The sequence below is a fragment of the Pteropus alecto genome, unplaced genomic scaffold (assembly GCF_000325575.1).
Source record: "Pteropus alecto unplaced genomic scaffold, ASM32557v1 scaffold86, whole genome shotgun sequence".
Lineage (NCBI taxonomy): Eukaryota > Metazoa > Chordata > Mammalia > Chiroptera > Pteropodidae > Pteropus > Pteropus alecto.
Window position 1 is genome coordinate 307372 of NW_006442109.1, and position 15215 is coordinate 322586.

General features: G+C 37.3%; 1 protein-coding gene across 4 annotated transcripts in view; it reads right to left on the reverse strand.

Annotated features, from left to right (window-relative positions):
- Positions 1 to 1024: 1024 nt before the first annotated feature.
- Positions 1025 to 15215, reverse strand: part of DAAM1 (dishevelled associated activator of morphogenesis 1) — a 152671-nt gene continuing 138480 nt past the window's right edge. For 3 of the 4 annotated variants that reach the window (XM_006920134.3, XM_025038723.1, XM_015596032.2), the window contains exons 22-25: positions 14378 to 14438; positions 11356 to 11487; positions 8119 to 8289; positions 1025 to 3778 (exon numbers count right to left, since the gene is read on the reverse strand). In XM_006920134.3, coding sequence (XP_006920196.1) covers positions 3569 to 3778; positions 8119 to 8289; positions 11356 to 11487; positions 14378 to 14438 — 574 coding nt within the window. In that variant the 3' untranslated portion in view covers positions 1025 to 3568. Of the gene's footprint in view, positions 3779 to 8118; positions 8290 to 11355; positions 11488 to 12438; positions 12501 to 14377; positions 14439 to 15215 lie in introns of those variants that run through there. The other variant, XR_003042641.1, reaches the window with a different exon arrangement.

Consider the following 15215-nt stretch of genomic DNA (forward strand, 5'->3'; position numbering starts at 1 on the left):
TAATTGTGTCCAAACTAGTTTAATAAAGATTATTTTTATTTTGTCTCACAAAAACCCATGTTACTTTATAGAAAAGGGGCAAAGTTTTGGAGGATCGAATAGATTCACCACTTGACAAAAGCATATTTTTCCCAGTGACGATTTCTGGGGGGAAACCAAAGACATAAAAATAAGTGTAATGACATGAAAGTTTCATATTTCCCCCTATTTCTATCAATACATCAAGGGCAACTGATGTATCTAAGTAATTCTGGACAAAGCTCCATACTCAGATGTACATATAGGCAATAGTACATTCCGTTTGTGGGATGGAATATAAAATTTGTCCAACATATAAAAGGCTCTCTCGCATCTGAATGAGAACAAAGCATAAGAGCACAAAGCAGCCCTTGGATACAAAGCAGCCCTTGGATGCACTATTGAGTGACTAGATGAAAAACAAGATGGTTGGCAAGAACATCATGAGTCCAGTCTAAAAATCAAAAGTGCTTCAGTCCTCTATCAACCACTGGGACAATTTGTTTTCAGCTTGACTTTAAATTGGGTGGAGGAAAGTCAGGCAGCCAAAATTACGTAGGGCTGAAGAAAGTCCCAATTTTTAGAGGATAAAATACACCTTTTCTCTGTACAGGTGACACTTCCCCATATTGACCTATACCACAAATTAATTTTTAAAAAGGAAATGCTTCAAAATGAAAAAGATTTTGAGTCCAGAGACTTGAGTCTTTTCAATACTCTCAGTCGAATAATTTCATCAGTAGCCCCTCCGTGAAACTGTATAATCCACAGAGTTACACAAAGGGGTTATGGAAAGAGTTATAGAAAGAGGGATGATATGGTAATCTGGGGACATATTGAATAAGCCACAGCAGAAAACTATACCCTTCTAGGTCCAGTATGTGCAAGTTAAAAAATATGTATATATTTCTGACTTAGTAAACAACTAGCAATATTTAAATTTAATGATGGAAAGTGCAAAGAAATCTGATAATGCTATTTTAATAACTCATAGAAAGCATATACATACAGTCAATGAATTCATCTCTTTATTGCATATTGCTATTTAAAAAAATGTACAATCTCATAACACATACAACATTTTTTTCTTGGTACTATAACAACAGTCTTGCACCTAAACACTAAGTGGTTCTAACTACTAAGCTAATAAGATACAAGACATATAATTAAGTTGACAAATTATAATGCTTTTTCTTTTTGGCATTAATTTAAAAAAACAAACAAAAAAATTTAAAACACGCACCCAAGAGAGAAAAGTGGCTACTTATACCAGCACCAATCTAAAAAGTAGATTTTTTTCAACAATGGCACATGGAATTACCTGCACACAGCTTTTGGGGAAAGAAACCAAAAATGGAAATGGCAAAGATGGCCTACCAGGATGGCCATATCAAAATGAAGATGATTAAAAAGGGGCAAGAGGGACATGATACACAAACTTGCTCCTTTATGTGACTCTCCATCCACTTGTCCATTCCTTAAACTGTAAAACAAAGCCATTTTCAAAATAGTTCCAAAATTGAGCCAGACCAAATTTTTGCAGCTATAAATAGAAAAGAATATACATAGAGGCACTTTAGTTAAGGAATAGACAAATCCATCAGCATAGCCCACTCCTCCTCATCTCTAAGCCTTGTTTGAGCGAAGTCTCTGTCTGTACCTTTAATATGGTGTATTTGCAGACCGTGGTAACTAAGGGTTGGGGGAGCGCAATCTCTGCTGTGTATTTATGACTGTTTAATCTGCTAGTCATTTACTTCCATATAATGTGTAGAAAGTCACTAAGTTTTGAATGAGGGGAAAAATGTAAAACCACAGCTCTTGACAACTCTTAGAGCACTATTTCACAGCTTTCAAATAGCACAGAGACCTTGCCATCTGTACTAAGCATTATAGTTTATACAAATTATTTTTAAATAGCACGATTCCTGTACAGCGCACACATTGGTATTCTATTCACCCCTTAATGTCCCCATTAGAATGTGAGATCCTTGGGGGCAGGGGTTCTGTCTTGCTTACCATTGTAGCCCTACTATGCCTGATACAGAGTAGGTGTTTAATAAATATTTGTTAATTGACTGAAAAACTCAATTTAATGAGTAGATAATGTTCTAGTGCAACAGGACAAACTACTCTCTCCACAGGAAACCTAACCACAACAGGATCAATGGAAATAAAAGAGAGAACCTTAGTCCCCCTCCCCCACTACAAATAAATAAAGCAAAGCAAAAAAAAGAAAAAAGAAAAAAAAAAGAAAAAGAAGAGTAACAGTCCTCTTTACATATAATTTAAGGATATTAAGAGTTGGTAGGTTAATGGTAAGCATCTATATTTTATTTTCTAATGTTCGTTGTTTTTATTCATTTCTCCCTGAGAGCTTTATCTTTTGGACTGAAAATTTACAGGTAGTTTTACTGACACACAATTTAAAATGACAACATATAAACAGGAAACCACTTCAAACATACTTGGAGATAAATAGATCTTGGCATCTCTGTTGGTATTGTTGACATTTTGTGCATTTACTAAGTGTCCTTTAGTCCAGACCTATATTTACAGAAGACGCAGCTTGTCCTATAAAACAGAAAATAGAAAATACCAAAAAAAAAGAAAAAAAAAAAAAAAGAAAAAGGCACCCCATAAAAATTTTTTAAAAATAATTTTATCCCTTCAGAGAATTCTTCCTTTTAGGTCTTGAGTGGGAAATTTTATTTTTAAAGTTTATATATCTATATTATTAGAACAAGCACATTCTGGCAATCTTGTTTTTTAACAAGAGCATAGATTGTATTTAGATAAATAGTGTTCTTTCCAAAAGCAATGTAAAGAAATCATCAAGAGCGCTTGGCAGAAAACTTGATGAAATTAGGAGGAAAAAAATTGATGTCCAAGTTTTAAATATATAAAAAAATTCTGATTGAGAGTCTACATAATTTAGATTGTGTGCAAGATGTTCTCAATAAACATTAACAGACCAAATCCCCACATCAATGTCAGAAATTCTGAGCTGGTCCTTTCAGTTACTGATGTACCAGCATCACATTGTCGACTATCAAAAACCACTTTAAATCTATATTTTTCCGACACCAGTTCCACCAGTGAAAATAATTTCAAAGTATACCAAGCTTGGAAACCACAAAATATTTCTCAAGCTTTTTTTTTCCTTTTGATTTTTGTTTTCACTCTAGAGAATGTCATCTCTTTCAGGAGATAGTATTGTGCTTTTGAACAGTCATGGTGTTCAGGGGAAGAAAATGAGCCACACTCAGTATGAATGCATACACAAAGGGTTTCTGAGCACATACATTAACAACGTTTTTTTTTTTTTTTTTACCCATACAGATATGTCTCCAGACAACACTCAGACTTCTATATACATTTTTTTTTAGTATACATATACACATACATTTACATACACACACATTCACACATTCACTCACGGATGAAAGAAGAAATTGCCACTGTTTGGATTGCAAGGCAGTGTAATGAAAAGTTCTAGTCACTTCAAAGGGCTGCTAGTGAGCGTTCTAAAAAACGTATTCAAGGAAAATTAGAAATTAAGTTTCGTGACTGGTCTCTCGCGGCTGCTGTCCGTCATCTGGTTGGTAATGCGTTTGCGATTCCGTTTCAGTTTAGAAAGGTCTTTGTCAAATACTTCTCCTGAGCGTAAAGCTGAAACCAGGTCATCAAACTCTCCACCTTCTTCACTATTCTCTTTTGCTTTCCTCATTTTACGCTCCCTTTCACGTTGTTCTTTGAGCTACAAATAGAAAGCAACATCTTAGAGAAGTGTCAAAGTGTTGTATTTTGTTTTCAGTGGTGATGAATTCTGTGAAACATGACAAGATTTCAGTCATACCAAACCATGTTCGTCTATAGCTGCTAACCCCCTTGATGACACAAGAAAAGGGTAACTGGGATGAGAGGTCTCATTGTAGAAGCAATGAATAATGAAATAAAGTCACCTCTACTTCGTGATTAGACTCTCACCATGCAGGAGCTAGGTAAACCTCATGATAGGCTAGTTAAAAAAGAGCAACTTCCGGTCAAGATGGCATAGTGGGTAGTCACTGTGCTTGCCAACTCTCACGACCACATCAAAATTATAATGAAACTACAGTAGAAGCACCACTGGGAGTCACCCGAGGTCTGGTGGAACAGAAGTCCTACAACATAAGAAACAACCTTGAGACTGGCAGGAGTGGCGGAGAGGCCAAATGGGCTGGTCCCATAACTGCCTATGGCAGTTCAGAATCGGGAGGTATATCTTGGCTGTGGAGGTCCTCTGGAGGAGCGAGGGGTCCTGGCCTCACACTAGACTCCCCATCCCAGGGTTCCAGTGCTGACAAGAGAAGTCTCCACTACTTCCGGCTGTGAAAACCAGTGGAGATTGTGGCTGAGTGAGACGAAGGGCTGTGGGAATCGCAGATGTTCCTCTTAAAGGGCCTACGCACAAAATTACTCACTGACCTGACAGACTCACTCACTCTGAGCTCCAGCACCGGGGCAGCTGCTTGAAAAGTGCCAGGGACATACAAGGAGGAAGTGAATGGTCTGGCCTCAGGGTGAGGGCTGGAGGGGCAGCTGTATCCCAGACAGAAGTGCTGGTAGAATCCATTGTTCCTTTACTGAGCCCTTCCCACTTCCCAGTGTGCCAACATAGGCGCCGTCATATCTGAATCTCCATCAACCTAGCTAACACAGGTCGCCAGGTACAGGTGATTTCCTGAGACTCTGCCCCTCCCAACTTGTAGGGTTACTCAAGCCGCCTCCAGTGGCTTTTCCATACAAATGGCATGTCTTGGCTCATTTTGTAGACTTTCCTGAAATTTCTTAAAGGTTCATAAAACCCAAACAAGCACTACCACTACCATGTGCTGAGCAGCCCCAAGCGCGGCACTAGCAGCAGCTGGCCTTGGTTCCCAGCTTGGTCTTTTGAGGCACCTCTAAGCCCAGCACAGGTGGCAGCCATCTGTAGATTGCTTGGTGACTCTTGCCCGGTGGCCCTGGGCAGTGCACAGACTACTGCAGAGCTCTTCCCAGGGCTGGAGCACCACACAGGGCTGCATTCAAGGATGACACACTCAAAGGGCAGACTGGGCAGGCACCTAGCCCTGCTAAAGTGAATCCTGCTCCATAAGGTAGGCCCCTCACCAGCCAGTTCTCACAGCCAATCAGCCCAAGGATCAATCCCTCTCATCAACATGCAAATAGCAACCACGGTTCAACTACAACAGGAGGACATACATAACCCATATGAGGGACACACCTGGAGCACCGGCTCAAGTAACTGCGGAAAACTGTGCCACTGGGCCCCACAGAACGCCAATTACATAAGGTCACTCTACTAAGACTGGGAGGCTTAGTAGCCCTACCTAATACATAGAAACAAACACAGGGAGGCAGGCAAAATGGGGAGACAAAGACACATGTCCCACGTGAAAAACAGAACAAAGCTCCAGAAAAAGAACTAAACAAAATGGAGACCAGATGCAGAGTTCAAAGCACTAGTTAGAAGGGTGCTCACTGAACTTACGGGAAGAGTAGATGAACTCAGTGAGAACTTTAACAAAGAGACAGAAAACATAAAAATGGAAATGAAAAACATAAAAGGGAACCAGTCAGAAATGAAGAATACAATATCTGAGATGAAGAGTCCATTAGAGGGAATCAACAGTAGAGTACATGAAGCAGAGGACTGAATCAGAAATTTAGAAGATAAGGTAGCAGAAAACATCCAATCAGAACAGCAACAAGAAAAAAGAGTTTAAAAAAATGATAGTTTAAGGGGCCTCTGGGACAGCATCAAATGTATAGCATTTGCATCCTAGGGGTACCAGAAGGAGGAGAGAGCAAGGAATTAAAAACCCATTTGAAGAAATAATGACAGAAAACTTCCCTAACCTAGCAAAGGAAACAGATATACAAGCCCAGGAAGCACAGAGAGTCCCAAACAAGATAAACCCAAAGAAGCCCAAAGATAAACCCAGATAAACCCAAAGAGACACATCGTAATGAAAATGCCAAAGGATAAATACGAAGAGACAATCGTAAAAGCAGCAAGAGGAAAGCAATTAGTTGCCTACAAGAGAATTCTAATAAGACTGTCAGCTGAGTTCTCAACAGAAACTTTGCAGGCCAGAAGGAAATGGCATGAAATATTTGAAGTGATGAAAGCAAGGACCTACAACCAAGATTACTCTACCCAGCAAAGCTATCATTTAGAATCGAAGGAGTAATAAAGAACTTTGAAGACAATAAAAAGGTAAAGGAGTTCAACACCACCAAGCCAGTATTATATGAAATGTTGGAGAGACTTCTTTAAGAAGAAGAAAAAATATGTATCAAAAATATGAATAATGAAATGGCAGTAACTATATATCTATCAACAATTACTTCAAATGTAAATGGATTAAATGCTCCAATCAAAAGATAGGGTGGCTAAATGGATAAGAAAACAAGATGCTTACATATGCTGCCTACAAGAGACTAGCTTCAGATCAAAAGACAAACACAGACTGAAAAAGAAGATATTTCATGAAAATGGAAACAAAACTAAAAAAAAAAAACCTGGGGTAGCAATACTTATACCAGACAAAATAGACTTTAAACAAAGGCTATAACAGGAGACAAAGAAGGACCCAATAATTCCATTTCTGGGTATTTATCTGAAGAAACCTAAAATTCTACCTTGAAGGGACATGTGCATCTATATGTTCATTGCAGCATTACTTAGAATAGCCAAGATATGGAGGCAACCTGGGTGTCCATCAATGGATGGACGAATAAAGAGGAGGTGGTACATATATACAATGGAATATTACTCAGTCATAAAATAATAATAATAATCATAAAAAGAATGAAATCTTGCCATCTGCAATAACTTGGATGGACCTAGAGGGTGTTGGAGTAAGTCAGACAGAGAAAGACAAATGCCATATGATTTTACTTACACGTGGAATCTAAAGAACAAAATAAACAAACAGAAACAAACTCATAGATACAGAGAACATTTTGAAGCTTCCCAGATGGGAGTGGGTAAGGGGGTGGGTGAAAAAGGGGAAGGGATTGAGAAGTACAAATTGGTAGTTAAAAATAGTCATGCAGATATAAAGTATAGCATAAGGAATATAGGCATTAATATTGTAATAACTCTGTATAGTGTCAGATGGGTACTAGACTTATTGGGGTGATCACGTCATAAGTTATTTAAATGTCTAATCACTATGTTCTATACCTGAAACTAATATACTACTGTATGCCACTATAATTAAAAAATAAAAAAAATTATTAAAAAAAAAGAGCGACTGAAGCAATTTGTATTTCTATAATGCAACAAAAAGTTATCACTATTAAATAGACCCCAAACATTAGTTTCTTTGATGGTATATAAAGAGCAAAGCAAATACTCATCAGCCCACTCCTCTTATTAAAGCCTATATATATTGTGGATGCCTAGAACCTGCCATATATGAGTTATATAATTAAAAGCCAAATAATACACATACATTATAGAAAATTTAGATAATTCAGAGAAACAAAAAGCAAAAAAATCATCTTCAATTCTACTATCAAAAGATAACCATTGTGAACGTTTTAGGTAAATAGCCTACACCATTATTATATATATTAATACTTATTTTACCAAAAAAAAAAAAAAAAAGATTTCATGTAGAAATCATTTTTTAAGCTTTCTTGCATTATTAAATAATTTTTGAAGACATGACTTTTAAGGATTTCATAAATATTCCATTATTTAGCTATTATATCATTTAGAACCAATGCCTAGCTGGTAAACATTTAGACTGTTATCAAGTTGGGGAAAGATCGTTGCTCTCTTCTGCAAATTTATGATGATTTCTTTAGAATAATTTCTAAGAAATGGGATTTAAGATCAAAGAATGTGGAGATAGTTTTTTGGGCTTTGGATATGCCAAATTGCCTATGGGAAACTTTATACCAATTTAAACTCCAGGCAGCACTAGAGAGAGTACTTTGACGCCTTCCTTCTTGCCAGCATACCAAAGCGCTGTTTAAAAACCCACAGCTGCAGCAACAGAACTTCCAGGAGGTGGAGTCGCTGGTTGATCATTCTCTTACCTGAGCTTCCATGCGAGCTCGGCGCTCTTCCTCCTCCTTCTTCTTTCTCATGTTTTCATTTTCTTGTTTGGCTTCTGACACAGCTTGAAGAAACTGATCAAAAATGCCAAAGAACTCATCCGGCTGTGTTTTGCCAGCTTCTTCCCCAAAATGTTTCACTGCTTTGGTAAACTGGAAAAAAAAAAAAAGAGGTTTTAAGAAGTTCAGTGTTCTATGAGGGTTCCATAATCAAATATAAATCTCACTAGAAGGACTCGAGCTCAAGTTGAGTCAAATATAACTTGCTGGATTTTAGTGAGCCTATAGTAATCTTTAGCTGCCAGACATGTCTATTGGTCATTTCTAAAGTAAAAAATTTAATATTCCTCAACTTTTGAAACCATTTATTCTTGTCTGCCTCATTTGAGCTTAACATCTATGATTACCTCCTATGACATTTTATTAACTAAACAGTAGTAAAAACAAAAAAGCAAAATATTGTAGGGCAGAACATTCAAGACATAAAACTAATAGCAAACTCAGCAGGGGTAGGGAAACTTGTACTTTTAACTTTTCTTTGAAGTAGTTTAATATCATTTATTAGTGCCATATGGTTAATATCAAAAGCAAATGGGATTCAGTGCTTCTTAGATGCTCTTTCTAATCATAAACAATGCTGGTACTGTTATATTTCCTGGGCCTCAATTAGGAAACAATAACTGATTATGGAAGCATTAATGCAACCCACAATTTATGACTGAGAACATAATTTTATTCCAAATTCTTTGTTTTAGAACTCCTTTCAATGCAAATCTTTTAAAAATGGCTAAAACGCAAAATATTAAGGGGGAATTTTAAAGAATTCAATAAAAATATTTTTACATAACAAAATAGTATTTTCAGTCTTTTTAGTTTTAACTGTTTCTAATTTTAGTCTTTCTGGCAGTTATTTTCATAATTTGAGATCACATGCCTTCAGGAGTCTTAGCAAATAATGTTCAATGCTGGTCAAATTGTTAGAATGTTTCTTCCTTCTGTAGGATCTAAGGCTGTTCCTCCTAAGCTACTAAGGATGGTGTTTCTAGCTTCAAAGTCCAATAACTTTGCATTCCCTCTGCCTAACCAACTACTTAATCATTTCTGGATCTTTAATAATTTTCTTCGTATTTAGACCATGAAATGTCTATGCAGTATCCCCCCAACCCAAGAGTTTCTAACTGCTTTTATTTTTCTTGAATTACTTGTCTTTATTATATTAAGGTGTCCTAATATGTCAGTGATGCTATCTACCTAAAGGAAATGTTTTCAATATTTATTCTCTTGTATTTTTTGTCCCCATCCCCCATTTTATTGAGATATAATTACATTCAGCACTGAAGATGTATAGCATAATGACCTGATTTATGTATATCATGAAATGATTATCGCAAGTTTAGTTAATATCCATGTCGTATAGGTTTAAAAAATGAAAAAAATTTGTTTTCCCTTGAATGAGAATTCTTAGGCCTACTCTCTTAATACCTTTTCAAGTACAGCATATGGCAGTGTTAACTCTAGTTGTCATTTGTACATAACATCCCAGCACTTATTTATAACTGGAAAGTTGTACCTTTTGATTCCCTTCTTTCAATTCCTCCTCAATATTTATTCTTAAATAAAAATTTTTGATTGTTATATATATGTATGTATATATATGACATTGTATAAATACTATTTCACATCTTTAAATTTATAATAAAAATGTTCTTTTTACTATTTTTTCCTTCACTGAGTTGTTCTCAATGTTTTACTTATTTGGAAATATTCTATTAGAAACCAGAGCTCTTTAGCAAAGAACACAACATTCTTCACATGCCACATACAGTGCTCTAGTTTATTCCATGGTTTTAAAAGCTAATTTTTAAAAGTTCTGGAATGAACAAAACAGCAATAGCCCACGATCGAGTTTCTAAAACATTCAAGTTCATGCACTTCAAGCCATCCTGAATGATCTTTTTATCTAGGAATTCTAGTTGCCGATGAAGTCATGTATATTTTAGTCTTAGAAATCTGAAGAAAACTAGTTCCAGATTAAAGTTCCCACGCTAAAATAAAGGGAAAAAGAGTAGGTTTTGTGTGTGTGTGTATTTAAATAAAATATTAACTACCCGGTTGATACTTACAAAAACATTAGAGTCCTTGATGGAGTAGGTACTATATTGCATGGTTTGGGGTGAGGGTCCCTTCTTTCATAAAGTGTATACTCCAAAGCAGTGAGGCATACACAAGACACGGCTGGAAACGATGCCAGTGGAGGCTGCTAACACGGCTGACTGATTGCGATCTTGGGATAGCAGAGACTGGACCTCTAACAGGAGTCGTCTATTGCTTTTACATTTATTTAGTGGTGTTGGAAGTAGGGTTTAAAGTTGAGACTAGCTAATGTACCTTAACACAGTCTACTTCTGAACTTTAACCAGTATGTGTGTACGCTTATATAAACAATTCATATCTATCACCAAACACATGACCACAGAAAAATGGCGTCCATTACTCAAAGGAAAGGTTGAATTTAAAGTAAAAGTTGTGGCAACTGAGAGATGGGACGTATGGAAGTACTCAGTAGGGCAGGGCGGGAGCTTAATATTGAGAAGGGGATGAGGGAGAATGAGAGAATGTGTTCATATATATGTAATGAACATGTATATATTTTGGAAGTGGAAATAACGAGAGCAATGGTGGGGCCAGGGAGAGAGGTGAAGGGGCAGGAGAATTTAAAGATCTTGGTTATTAGCCAACAAAAACTATTCCTTTACAGGAAAACAAAATTTTGAAATAGCAAAAATCATAAAAAGAAATGTCTTCTATTCCTACTATGATGAGGCTGTGAATTAAAATGCATCTCATTTAATATGAGATTTTAAGAGGGAGTATCCTGTCCTCCTGACTTTCTATCTCAGGAGAGCATACTACTTATAGGTACTGAGGTACATGGCCTTGGTCACACCTGCCCTCACCTCTGGTTTTCACAATCTACTCTTTTCTGATTTTCTGAGACAAGTACTTTGATCCACTACCAACCACGAGAAAATTGTCAGAGCATTTACTGGTTATATACCATTCAGATACTTCATGGTCTTGCTAACCTAAAGGCAACATAGGCCATCTAGACAAAAAGGGTATGTTTCAATTGAACACAGACTTAGAAATGAAAATATAGTACAATATCTGAAAGTACCAGCCTGTCAGACAATACTCAGTGTGCAAGGGGAAACTTACCAGGTCTTTCGCTTCGGCTAGAAGATCTTCAACATCAGAGAAGCTGAAGCTGGCTACTGTGATGAACTGGCTGACAACGGACACAAACTTATCTCCGGGCTGTGGGGGCTGAGACTTCTGATATTCCAGCTCCTTTAACACAGGAAATGAATAATGTCAGCGAAGGCTTCAAGTGCAGGCATACCTTGCCTCATTTTCATAGGCCTAAAATTTAATAAGTAAGAGTGGCAAACGCATAGCAACCTGCTCTGAAACATTTTGTGACGCTCTAGCTCCACCAGTCCTTCTTCCCATGTTAGAGCCATGTCCATGTGCACACACATATTCGCAAACAGCAATTTAACCAATCATCTGAGTACTTTATCAGTGTGTTTTCTTATACTGGCTTTAACATAAGCATATTAGTATTTGGATAAAATGAATAGAAATTAAACAAATAATGGAGAGCAAATTGGATTTAAAGGGTGTGTGACTGAAAGCAAGAGAATTTCATTGTTGATATTCTGTGCTTAGAATTCTGGTTCTTTGATTTTTCCTTCTTTCCCTCTCAGCCAAGTCTATTTACTTCCTAAACCATGATATCTGGGTCAGTAGAATCACAACTGTAGTGTTTGGCACCATAATCAACTACCATTTTTCTTCTTGTCCATACCATTTAGTTCTTGTTAACAGGCAGGTAGGAGTATTGGTATCTTGTTAACTATCCATATTCTCCATACACGCAGGTTATTCAAATCTAATTTTTTTCCAAATCTAACTTTAATAATTAATTTCAACCATTGCCAGATGCACTTTATTTAATCCCACAACACTTCCATGAGTGAGGCACGTAAATTGAGGTTTAGAGGGTTTAAAGTATAATTTGCTCAAAGTCAAGTAACTGATACATGACAGAGCCAGAATGTGATCTCAGGTCTGCCTGACTCCAGAGTCCCGGGAACAACTATGCTGTGTCCAATTGTCTCAATCTGGATCTCTCTCTTTTCTTTCGTACCTGCTTTGGCACAGGTACCGACAAGCAGGAACCGTAGAGGCCACAGGCTCTGGGTGCTATAGCGGCTTCACCACTGATTTAGTTTTTACCTGTACCAAGTAGCGTGGGCCTCAGTTTCTTCATTTGTAAAAGGAGGGCAATATCCACATCACTATGGGAATCAAATGAAATGACAGAAGTGGAAACTTATAAATTACGGAGTTTGCTTTGACTGAAAGAAATTGCCACGATTCTAGTACTTTGGCCTGGAAAGTGGGCACGGTGCATGTGTGAGATGCAAAGACATGAAAGCAATCTTAAAGTATGAAATTAATGTATAATTTCATAAGAAGTCCATCTTTGATCTCTTCAAACAATCTAATCAATTTGTGCAAATCACAATCAGAAAACATGAATATTTAGACAAGCCAAGGTCTGCCTCCCGAAATTTCCTTCCCGTGCTATATCTTGACATTTAAGCTGCCAGGGGAAGGGGGGCGCTTCTGTAGCCCCTTCCCTATGAAGAATGTGTTATAGCATACGTGACCCAGGGGCTGGAGAGATTTCAGCAAAACTACCTTTAATAAACCCAACACACAAAACTTCCTTGGGCTCCCTTTCTCACGCTTTGCTGTGAACTAGCGTAGATGCAAGGATCAGAACATCCATTATTAGGTGTTAGGGCTGTCATAACTGCCATGTTGTCCTGAAGAAAGCCTTCTACGGGGAGGAAATAAAACAAGCCTCGTCCCAAACTGCCCTTCTTCAGTTTGGCCTCTGATTGCTGAGGACCGTCCTACGTGCTCACTCAGTCTCTTGGCCCACTGGGGCTGGGAGAAAAAGATTCTCTCAATTAGCTCATCTTCTTTTCTTTTTAAACAGCACCACCACTCCCCTCCCCTCATCCCCAGGGGAAAAAAGAAAACCTTACATGCTCCTTAATTTATTAAAAACAAACAGAAAAGATTAGACATTATAACTTTAATGTTTACTAGAGGTATGTGTTTAATGAAGTTGACTACTTTGTATGGCATAGTTTTGTGATTTCAAAAAGGAAGGTCCTCATGGCATTACTGATAAATGATCTGAAAAATATTTAAGAAAGGGGCACATTTCCAAGCTGCTTGTGCATCAGTCTCCTTTACCAAGTGCCACACCAGAGCAATGTCCACTCTCCTGAGCTAGGTTTCTCATACCCTGACCCGTCTCCTCACTGATGGCAGTATTTGGGCAATACTCACGTGGCACTGTGCCATCCCAGTCATGTTTAATTCTACCAACTCCTTTGCCTCCAGCAGTCTGACTTGCTTTCCTTCAGCGGAGGCCTGGGCCCCAGTTGTCTGTATACCTGGGAGAACCTCTCTCCTACGCACCTAAGTTTACTCACCTTCTTTCTCAGCCACAGATCAGAGTTCATCTCCTCCAGAAGAAGAGCTTCCTCCAACACATGACAGTCATTCCACAAGCCTCAGACTTACCTAAATCCACCCTTCTTCTGGTAGGCAACTTTATCTGGGTGTGGTTGGGCTAAGTGATTATTTGTTAGACTGATTGCTCTTGGCCATTGCAACACCTGTAAGGCAAGGCTTCTGAATCATAGTGACCCCTTGCCTTGAGAACAGACTGTACACCCAAGTGTCTTCTTGATAAATACTCCCCTTTGGGTCGACTCAAAGACAACGGAGAAGTTCCACTGCTCTTCTGAGAGAGTAGACATCATTTACTAATAGAACGTGAATACCAAGAGGATCTATGAAGATTATCTAACCCAATGCATTTTAATGAGTCCTGCCTCACAAGCAGGAAATTGCTGGAACTCTAGGTCCAGTTTCCCAGCTCCTGCGACAGTGACACCTCCATGACATCTTACTGCCAACAGTTGAGTTGCCTGGCTAAATGCAACCTGCCTTTGCTTTGTTGTTTTTTAAAATCAATAAATGTTTATCCAGGAATACTACATGCCTAGGCAGCCAGCAACTCACTGCTGGACATCACCAGCATTAGAGATAGTGATGAGACCGGGAATTAGAACAAGAAACAAATACTCACCATCTCTACTGCTTTCAGGCCACTTCTCAAAGTACTTATTTCTTTGTCCAGTTCAGTCATGCTGTTGTAAACAGCAACATTTTAGTAACCAACATGTGACTTATGGGTATTAAATATATGAGTTTAATATTTCACGCTTGGAAGTCCAACTGGTTTGTTTTAAATGTTTAAAATTCCCTTCAATTTTCAGATCTCATAGAAAGACAACAACATTTTAAACTTATGGAATTTAGTATGGAATTATGTTTTTTATTTTCTACTGACAGCAGGTATATTTTATAGGTTAAAATCAGAATAAAAATATCTTTCCATCTGTACAAATATATTTCATGTTTCAATCTCACAAAAATCTAACTTAAGTAAACTACTGTATGTGGAAATAAATATCTTGCCCTTTGAATAAGTAAAAGAAACAGGCTTATTCATAATCATATTCACATTGTGTTTTTCATAATTATTGTATTGCTTTTCATGAAAGCTCCGGTAATATGAAAATTACAAGGTAATCACTTAAATTTCAATCAACTATGGATTTTTTTAAAGTTGTACTAACTAGTTTTTATTTTCATTTTTTTTTTTTTAAACAGAAAATTTCTTGGGCTTCTTCCATGATGCTTTCTATTTGATGACTTTTAAACAATGGAGATTACAATTTCATTTTTGCAGATAATTCACATGTAAACAAATTCACAAATGCTTCATTTACTTTAACATTTTATGTCTCACATGGTACATTTCTACCAAACTCTAAAAACAGAAAGAAAAAATTAGCCTACTTATCATACTTTTCAAATTCACTCCAAAAGATGCAGCTAATATATTTATATATAACATATAA